The sequence below is a fragment of the Misgurnus anguillicaudatus genome, chromosome 24, assembly GCF_027580225.2.
Source record: "Misgurnus anguillicaudatus chromosome 24, ASM2758022v2, whole genome shotgun sequence".
NCBI lineage: Eukaryota > Metazoa > Chordata > Actinopteri > Cypriniformes > Cobitidae > Misgurnus > Misgurnus anguillicaudatus.
The window spans coordinates 32,639,002-32,649,542 of record NC_073360.2 but is presented as its reverse complement, the minus strand read 5'-3'; the positions used below and the strand labels follow the sequence as shown (position 1 = coordinate 32,649,542).

Here is a 10,541-nt window from a genome sequence, read left to right as displayed (position 1 = left end):
ACGCATTGGGCCCCCAATTTTCTAAATCCTCAACTGTGGATAACATAATTAAGCCGCAATAGTTAGCCTGTCTGGAACCAAGCTGATTTAAACCACATCACTGTGTGACACTTTCATTACATGTAAACAGCCCCTACGCTAATATGATTTTGTTTCTCTCTCCCTGTCTCGTCCTCGACACCGAGGACTATGAGACAAACAGACCCAGTTCCGGTAAATATGAACGTCGACACACCTCTGATCTACTGGCCGTCCTTCAACGTGATGCCCAGCTGATGCCTGACCAACGATCATTGGCAGAACCCGCCTAATCGTATATATATATATATATATATATATATATATATATATATATATATATATATATATATATATATATACCAAGGGTTTTTTCCTCCTAGGACTTTTTTTTATTTCCCCGGCTAACCCGGGGAGGCAGCCTTATTGGGCTTAACTTAGCACCCTCCTCTGTACGTTACATTAGTAATACGCTCGCTTATAATGTTGATTCATAGCCACAGCAAATTTAGCTGCTAATGCTAGCGTGTATTATGTTGTGCTATCTGTCATTTTTCTGTGCTTTTCACTGCTTCTATTAATTTAAAGCTGCTTTGAAACAATTAACTATTGTGAAAAGCACTATATAAATAAAACTGAATTGAATTTTACCAGAGTATTTTTAAACATGAGTATCTGTACTTCTGCTTGAGTAAAGGATGTGTGTACTTTTCCTATCTCTATGTCAGGTTAAGCAGCCATGGCCAGTGTGGCCACGAAAAAGAGACAATACACTTTTAATAGCTAATGGACAACAACATACTCTTGGTTAAAACCTGTAGATGGCGAAGTTTTTCTGTGGGGCATAGTGGTAGTGTCGTAAAGGTATAGCGGAAGATTTTCCCGAATTATTTAAAAGAACCGCCCATCCATTTTTTTTTTTTTAAATGCACACGCAACACTCTCCCTCCTCCCGAGAGGGAACGCCTGTTAAACGCGTGCACGAGACAGAGAGTGAGAGAGAGCATGCAGGGGCTCAGTTCTTCTCTCTTCGTTCTGTTTACAAGTTGCTGTCGGCATGTTTACCGTGTCTGTGCGGTTCGTGACTCGTGCCAGGGCTAGCATTGCTAATCATAGCTTACATCAACTTTTACTAGCAGTGATTTTAAATGGATTTCTCCAAATAGCATGACAAAATGTACCTTTCCAGTAGAAACTTTGCATGGGAAGCTCAACCTGTCCTTTTAGCTCATGCCAGCAGCCAGTGTGTGAAATAGTCTCCCATAAAAACTCTGGTCTTGTTTCTTTCTTTATAGTCCTTTCTCTTCTTGTCATACAATTCGTAGACACTTTTTCTCTTGCGACCCTCAGACATTTTGAAAAAAAACACAGTGAGAACGCGACTTCAATGAATGGTTGAAACCGTAGCACAACACACATATACACATGAAAGTGCGCATGTGCAGAAAGCGAACCTAGAGGCAAGCACGTACGACCGTTATAGGTCAACATATAATCAGAATGATTGACATCTGGGATGACCAATAACAGTGGTGATCCACCCGGAAAACGAAAATCTTCCGCTATACCTTTAATCTTTTGGTCGTTGGGTTTAAAAAAAATGTTTCTTGGTAAATTAGATAGACAATATATAAAGTTTAAAGTTATTACGTCTGTCCCACATTGTACCACTTTACCATGCTACTTGTCCCACATTTTGTCTGACTGGAGGGGGTCACCCTAAACAAGTTAGTTGTGATGTTGTTTAGCTTTATATATTTGAACCAGTTTAAAAAGTCAATCATCTGTTCTATGCATACTAAATACGTGTTCATCAGCAGATGGGGAACATTGTGGGATAAAAATAAAGACTTTTAGGTCCTTCACGTGCTAGCATTTTAAACAGACACAATGATTTTCAGCATTTAACAATAACATACACTTCCACAAACATTCATGAGTTTACTTTTTGACCGAACCACACAAGCACATTTAAATGATATGTAATTAAACAACGCATTTAATGTTCAATCTTTAGAGAAACAGATAAAATGACATATGCTTATTGTGTATGATAGCGAATACACGTTGTTCTCTCACTCTGTCTCGTGCAGTGCATTAATCCTCGTATTTAGAGAAACATATTAAACAACATAATATTTGTATTGATGAGAGTGAATACAGTCTTGGACTAAATCTCAAAACGAAAGTAGTCGGCAAGCGGCGTGTTTCCTAAACCAATTAAAGAACGCAACGCAGTGTCTCGCTCGCACATCTCACATAAACTTCAATACCCGCAAATCCATTGTTCAAAATGAAGTTGACGCCGTGTGATTTTCTGGCTGTGATTTTCATTCAAATGACCGAAAATGAAAAGGCTGCAACATACTAAATTAACATTTGGAAAGCCAGAATAAGATGAGCAGACAAAGAGAAGGAGGGAAGGTGATAAAGTGAATGGTTATGCAGCAAATAGCCTACTATTGCCTACAATGCAATACGGCTACGAACCTTGACTAAAATGTTAAATATCATCTTAAAAATCATTAAATCAGAAGTCAGTGTGTATGATTAAAGGCTTGAAATTAGTTTTGAAGACGAAAATATACCTGTGCCAAACAGATTCATTTTTGTTATTATAAAACAAAAATGTTATTTTTGAAATAGATGACTTACACTAAATATTTAAGAAATAGCAGCTAATAAGAGCCCAGATAATACATGAACTCCTTCTATACTCTTTAAACGTGTATGGTTTTGTCATTTCTAATCAAATGGTGACTGCACTTCAGATGATAAAATGTAACAAGAGTTCCCTTTCAATACGGTTCACTTCGCATTGCGTCAGTTGCTGACGCTATGGGGGAAACTCCTGTTTACTCCGCGATTGAAGCCTTTTGGTAAACGTCTGTAAAAAATACAGACCAATGACGTTTGAGCCCGCGCGCGGGATGGCATACGTCCTTATATAAGCACAGGATCAAGCGTCAAGAGCTCATTCATTTTCTCCTTCAGCGCGAACCTCTCGCTGCTCCGAAGAATAAGAAGCCTTACTCACCGTCGACACAATCCCTGCAGCGGAATCCAGGCATAGCGTCTTCCCCTGCCGTTTTCCGGCTGAGAACCGAAGATAGCAGAATCCAGGTCTAGCGTCTTCCCCTGCTGCTTTCCCGCTAAGAACCGAAGATAGCCTTTGCTTGCCGTGGTACGAGCCCTGTGCAGGGGACACATGTGACGAGGTCTCCCCTGCCGCCGTCCGGTAAGATCAATATTTTTAATATAAAGCTATAAGCTAAAAGAGCAGGCGCTGTTGTAATAGGGTCCAGCACAGCGGCTCGAGTGAGCCTCTCTGCTATGAATTTCCTTTGGGTTTGAAACTTTAATATTTGCCACTTTACAGATCTTCTATATGCACAGACAGTGTTTAACACACTAAAGACAAAAGAAAACATGAAATCAAATCAAATACACTTAAATGTACCCATTGACTGCCATACTTTAGTACAGTAGGACAAATAAATACTGTGGACAACAAAGGGTATGACAACTGTGTGCTTACCATCATTTATCAAAATATTTTCTGTTGTGTTCAACAGAATTAAGAAACCCATACAGGTTTGAAACAGTTGTGAATAAATGACGACAGAATTTTTATTTTTGGGAGAAATATCCCTTTAAGTGGAAAGTTGTGAATTACAATATTGATGCTATTTCCATGACATGAGAAAGTTGTATTTTTTAATATTTACTAAATAATATGTTGACACTTTTTTCTGTTTTAAACACTTAAGCACATTTTGGAGGTGATGTGGAGCATTTTCATTAAACGTTTTCATTAATGTGGAGATCTTCCATATTGCTGCAATAATCTTCATAATCCTCAATCTTAAAGTATAAATTCAGAAACACAGAGGTAAAATCAGTCAATAACATTTCGGACACTTTATTAGGTCAAGAAACTGTTAAATTACTAATGGTGTAAAGTATCAATTACTGTATATACTTACAATGCAGGATTTCTCTGACTTAATTGCACAAGGGACATTATTTAATAAAAAAAAGTTAATCCCATGGCGTCAATATTTGACGACACTTGACCATGCGTCAATATGTTGACGCGGAGGGTATACCTTTCGCGTCATTTTTTGACGAACTGGGGACTTCAATACTATTAAGTTCGTTGCATGCTCTTTCCTATTTTATTACAATTTTCTAACATTTTCTCGTCGGATAACGTTTAGATTTACATAATTACATACTTACCCAAAACATTCCCTAACCCCAATGACAGGCGACAACTGTTTAATTTCGCGTACCCAATAGTATTGAAGTCCCCAGTTCGTCAAAAAATGACGCGAAAGGTACACCCCCCGCGCCAACACACCGACGCACGGTCAAGTGCCGTCAAACACCGACGCCATGGGTGTGAGACCGTGTTAACAGTTTAAATATTTTTCTGTGCCAAATGGCAAAGAAACATATTAACTTTTTAGTAAACATACTTAAGCATAATCACTTACACTTAACGGTAAGTTGCTAACTAGTTTGATACATATCTTACTTTAAAGAGAACGCTGGACTCTGTGTCGTGAAGACGTGTTACACTTCTTGTATATGATGACTCCAGCAAATATGCAAATAAGAAGCACAGCAAACAAGGGGGCTAGAATGTAAAGCCCAATTGTCTTCAAGTCGGTCCTCAAATCTGTTTTATTCTGGGAAACAACTAAAGGAAGTGAAAGTTTATAGGTCATTATTGGTTTATTGGAAAGTTTATCTGTCATTTTTATGATGTACGGTGGGCATAGAAAAGAATCACATCCTTTAAAATAATAAAAGTTTGTTGCTTTGCAGCCTGAAATGAAGAGAGACAATTTGATGGTGTCCGTTATGGACTGAAGTCTTCAAGTCATTCCAAAGATTTTCAATGAGGTTTAATTTTGGCTCTGACTAGGCATGTGAGGACATTCACCTTTTCTCCTTTAACCCCTGTGTGTTCAGCATTGCTGTGTGCTTCAGGTCATTGTCATGTTGGAAGGTAAACTTCTTCCCTTTGACAACATTTCTGGCACAGAGCAGCAACATTTCCTCAAGAATTTGACGGTATTTTATCCCATACTTTTTTTCCTATCCTGACAAAGGTTCCAGTTCCTGCTGCAGAGAAACAACAGGATATTTTCACCTCCATGTTTAATGTAAGAATGGTGATGCTTGGGTGGTGCGCAGTTTTGGATTTCCCCAGACATACTTTTTGGTGTTGAGGCCAAAATCAATTTTAGTCTCATCTTTCCATAACATGTTTTTCCATGTGGTCCCAGAATCCTCAAGGTGCATTTTGGAAAAGTCTTTTGCAACCCTCCCATACAGGCCACATATGTGAAGAATTTGTGATATTGTTGTCACATGCACACAATGACCACTCCTGACTAAATTCCTACAACTCCTTCGGGGTTGCTGTAAGCCTCTTGCCTCCCTGCGGAGTTTCCTCTTGGCTCTTTCATCCAGAATTGAGCGACGTCCTGAGGGCCTGGGATATACCAAATATCTTACACTTCTTTATAATATACTTCACAGTGCTTCTAGGAATTGATAAATAATATAATGTTTTTGTATCCATCTCTTGTCAACAATTTTCTCCTAAATATTTTTTAACAGTACCTTGCCACCCGTAGTTGATAGTTTGCCGCAGTTGTACTACAAAGGACTTAAATGCACCAAGAAAGCTACTTTCATGCTAAGCTAATCAAAATGATCACGGATGAAAGTCAAATGGTTTTGTGTGCAATTGACAAGGTGATTATACAGTCCTAACCTTTTTTTTAAGGGGGGTGATATTGATATGTATATATATCTTTCACTTGGATGTTATAAGTTTAATACATACAGCTAGATAAAACAAAAATGGTGTCTGTGACCATTTAAGGCTACAAAGCAACAAAATGTGATTCTTTTCTATACCAACTGTATATATCATATAAATAGCTACAAGACAAATGTGAAACACACATACATGCATTATCTTGGACTAGAGTTGCTGGTTTTAAAAACTCTGTTAAAGAACCTGCAGACAAAAATATATAAATGATAAGACTTGTATGATGTATGATGTCTTGAAATCACTCACGTTGTACATGTAAGTCGACAGATGCTGTGATATTCTGTTCAGAAATCTTTGTAGTGCAGATTAATTTCTTCCCATCGTCTTTCTTTGCCCCCAAAAAGGTTATGGTGGAAAAGGTGGCCAATTCAAACCCTGTAAGTTGTTTCTTTCCATCTTTGACCGGCATGTTTTCATAGTTCCAGGAGAGGATCGGAGGATTCATCTGGCAGGAATGGTGGACGGTACAAGTGAAGTTCATATCAACACCCTCTATGATATCTGACAGTTTAGGCTCAATGGTTATATTATAGACACCTGAAATTATAAGCAGTTGACACAAACATCAGACATGATTTTATAGGCAAGTAAAGATGTTTGCTTTTGAATGCATATACATTTTTTACTTACATTTTGAACTTAGTGATTTTGTAGCTCTTGTTGTTATGCCTCCATGATGTGTTACAGTACACTCAATATCTGAGCGTTCACCCTTCACAACACCGGTGCGTGTCCGAGTGGTTTTCCATTGACCATTTTCCATTCGGACATCATCTATTTTATCAGATCCTTCAATACCCTTCAGAATGATGTTTGGTTTGCTGTATGGACAGGTGTGTAAGGTGTAACATGCTACTGTAATGTTGTCACCGATTTTTAAACCTCCAGAAATATTAATGATGGGCTGCTGTGGATTTGCTACAGTAGAGAAAAATGTTACAGTTAGCCAACCGATGATACAGCTGTAATGACACCAAAAATATTACATTAAAAGAACATGTGAAGTATTCACGTACTGTCAACGATAATCGTGGAGGTGACATCATAAAACTTATAGGTGCGCCATCCAACATTTTTTGGGTCAATCCATGTATATAATTTTTCTCCATTGTGGGACGGATTCACGCTTTTGATCAGCAGACTACAATCCCGATCTGAGTTTTTAGGGTTATATATAACAGTTTTTCCTCGGAACTTGTCAATAACACGGGTTGAATTCCAGGGATCACAAACTAAAGGGTAGCCACTCAACACATACTGATACCACACAACTCTACGTGGGTTAGTTGGTGGGTTTGAAGTGTAAGAGTAAGAGCACGGTATAACCAGACAGGAACCTTTGAGGCCATGAATTTCTGATGGCATTTTCACTTCCCATGCCAAAGTCTCATACAGCAGAACCCCTATGAGAAAAACATTAAATAATATGCATGTTGTTTACATTAAGTTTCTGTGCTGTAGCTCAATCAGAAGAGATTGAAACTAAGTTAGAGAGAAGCACGATCATGTAATCAAACCAATCAGCACAAAGAGTCTCTAAAAACAAACGGTGCTATATAGCACCAAAAGTGGTTCTTTGCTCGTAATCATAGAAGAACCGTTTTTAGTGCCATATAGCACCAGTGAAGCACCAATGAAGCACTTGTGTAGAACCAAATAGTGCTATGTAGAACCATATGTGGTGCTATAGTGGTGCTATATGGCCCCTATAGGGTTCTTCACAGGTGCTTCACTGGTGCTTCACCGGTGCTATATGGCACTAAAAACGGTTCTTCTATGATTACGATCCAAAGCAACAGTTTTGGTGCTATATAGCACCGTTTGTTTTTTTAGAGTGATATGCAGCATCCCATATATCCCAGTTAATAGGGGGGTACTCTGCGTTTGAGCTAAAATTCAGAGCTCTGAGCCCTCGGACAGCATGCCAAATATGCTTTATTATATTATTATATGTCCCTATCGATTACATGTTAATGTGAACTTGTGAATGTGAAATTTAATATAACTTTTACTTTCATTTAGCATATTGCAACATATAAGTTATAAATATACAGTGTAAGGTTTAAGGTAATTTGATTCCTTTCTGATCAAAAGTAGTTTGAAATACTGATTTGTTTTTCTTCAATAAACTGAGACGGAAAGTACAAAAATGAATTTGTTCAAGGAACATTATGAAACAATAACTTTTGGCATAAAACAAAGCAACATTTTAATGTTTACTAAGAAAAGTTTACTCAGTAGCCTAACCTGTTATTATTCAATTTATAGTGGATTAGTAGTATAAATGCATGTAAGTAACGTGTCTTTTGACAGAACCTCTTGCCCTTGTCATAAAATACACAAATAGAAGTAAAGTGACACAGTACCTTGAAACAGAAGATATATCAGTACTTTCATCTCTGGATCACAATGCTTCCTCTAATATAGAAAAAATCCCACTTATAAACTGCAAACAAGCTCAAATGTTAAAAACGTTTCAGAATATCTCAAACAAGTAGACTGGATGAGAACCAACTCAAACTAATTAAAAGAGATTCCTCAGCAGAAGAAAGAATGATGTGTTTTTTCCTAACTCTCAATGTAGTGCTCTGATGTTCACACCCACCATCTAAAGGGTTTCCTTTTTCTTTGTTGTCTGGTTTACAGGAGCAATTCTAGGATTTTCATTTTAGGGAGGCTCAGCCTTCCCATTAGGGTATCATAAAAAAGTAGGGATGTAACGATTCAATCGCGTGTCCCATTAAAAATGCCTGTCTGAAATCGATTCTGAATCGCAAGGTTTCATGCACAGCTTGTGCATGTACCACGGCTCTGTGATCAGTAGGAAGTCCTTATCAATCTAAAATCATTATGAGTTTGAGTCATTTATAACGTGAAATTAAAAAAGCAACACTCGTTAAATAAAAATAATTCAAAATATTCTTTATTATCATGAAAATACCTGAAACAATCTGAAGAACAGCGTATAAATATTCCTGTAGACATTTCCTGGAATAGCGGCTGAATCCGAAATCGCATACTTACTGTGTAGGTACTGAATTTCACTGAATACGTGTGCTAAGACAGTACCTTACATTCGCGTTAAGTATGGACAGCATTCGCCATGTTGACGTTATCATGTGACATATGACGTAGTAGACTTGTTTGAGTTCAGTGTTACAGATATATTACACTTTATTTTGTAGTGGACAAAAATTTGTAAAACAAGCAGATTGTAATTTAATATCTATTGTCAGATGACAGCTGTGCTTGAATACAAGCAAGACAATGCAGGCAATGTGATTATATACATTTTAGTGAAGCAATCTCTTGTATTTACTTAAAACAACAGGAAACATGAATAAAAAATGATGAATAAAACCATCACAATAAATGAAAACGTATAGAAGTGAATTCCATATGAAACAAAACTATATTCAAATGTATTTTTCTAACAAACCATCGCATATTTACTGTCATCTCAACACAGCTGTGACAATTCTACTGTACAGCTTTATTTTAATGAATCAGCTGAGCACTTTGTGGTATATCCTGGCCGGTCTGTGCGTGAAGTCAGTGAGGAACAATCCTAATGTATCGAAATTACCCAATTGGCTGGTATCCGGTCGATTGCTTGCTTTCCCGTGGCATCATGCGATTTCAGCGTGCAAGTCTGCACTCGATGCATCCTCGATATTAAGAACACATCCGGGTATTTTTATGCATCCTCTGTACTTGCGTTCTTGAGAATTGGAATGAACTTCGACTGTTAATGATGACGTAGAGCGAGGACACGAGAACGCTGAAGAACGCATATTGAGAAACAGCCACTATTCGTTCACCTACTCCTTTTTGCCTACTATATAGTATGGCAGTATGCGGTTTCGGATTCAGCCAGCGTTTGTAATATTACTTCTTCTGTGGCACAAAGGGAGTTTCTGCACAAGAGCGCCCCCTGGCGTTCGGATGTGCCGGGATTTCACTGTAATTCATTCAAATTCATTAATTGAGAATTTGCACGGTTAATCGTTACACCCCTATAAAAAGTCTTATTTTATAAAAACACAGTTTGAATACAATATAGAATTAAATAGGGGGTCCATAGACCCTTACATTTCCAACACCATCCGTGAACAAGTGGATTGGATGAAAACTATATGTAATACAAAATAAAAAAAAGAAACTGCTTTACTGGATCGAGAAAGGCTTGTTCAGATTCCCAGTCCCGCTAAACAACCCTGGAAATGTTTTATGTTTAACAAAAGCCTCACCCATCACACCAATGTGTCTATGAAACAAATATAAGTTGGAAAAGTAAATGAAGTAACACAGAATGATGCTCTTGTTTATAAAAAAACAGTTCATGTTAATAACACTGAAAAAACATGTACATAAAATACAGTGTACAAGCCACTCAAGTCGGCATAATAATTTTCTCTTGTGTTAAGCTATGTTATTAGAAACTGTACTGTAGACAAAAAACTTTTAATAATATTTTATTTCACATCCTCTAGAGGGCACCACACTCTCAGAAACAAAGGTACAAAAGCGGTCACTTGGGCACTTTCAAAAAGTATACATTTGTACCTAAAGGCAGCATATTAGCATCTCAAAGGTACATATCAGTACCTTATGGTATTTATTAGGAAGGGTACAGTCCCAGTAACAGCTTTCATAGCTTGCAAAA

The 10,541-nt window shown here is 37.6% G+C and overlaps 1 protein-coding gene across 2 annotated transcripts; it reads right to left on the bottom strand.

Annotated features, from left to right (window-relative positions):
- Window positions 1–474: 474 nt before the first annotated feature.
- Window positions 475–7,376, bottom strand: LOC129438935 (myelin-associated glycoprotein). Of its 2 annotated transcripts, XM_073863433.1 has the most exons (6): window positions 6,892–7,376; window positions 6,506–6,793; window positions 6,122–6,412; window positions 4,559–4,723; window positions 4,005–4,022; window positions 475–3,882 (listed from the first exon to the last, which is right to left on the bottom strand). In XM_073863433.1, the coding sequence occupies exons 1-4, from the start codon at window positions 7,238–7,240 to the stop codon at window positions 4,560–4,562; spliced, it is 1,092 nt and encodes a 363-aa protein (XP_073719534.1). In that variant the 5' UTR covers window positions 7,241–7,376; the 3' UTR covers window positions 475–3,882; window positions 4,005–4,022; window position 4,559. The 2 variants fall into 2 exon arrangements, with proteins under 2 accessions (XP_073719534.1, XP_073719533.1); XM_073863432.1 differs by lacking the exon at window positions 4,005–4,022 and having other exon boundaries at window positions 6,892–7,374.
- Window positions 7,377–10,541: the final 3,165 nt, after the last annotated feature.

Bases quoted from the DNA above. Each gene is read 5' to 3' on its own strand.
- LOC129438935 (XM_073863433.1), bottom strand. From the start codon at position 7,240: ATGCCATCAGAAATTCATGGCCTCAAAGGTTCCTGTCTGGTTATACCG. The intron at 6,794-6,891 runs GTACGTGAATAC...TCTCTACTGTAG, and splicing joins CTCCACGATTATCGTTGACA to CAAATCCACAGCAGCCCATC. The intron at 6,413-6,505 runs GTAAGTAAAAAA...TTATAATTTCAG, and splicing joins AAAATCACTAAGTTCAAAAT to GTGTCTATAATATAACCATT.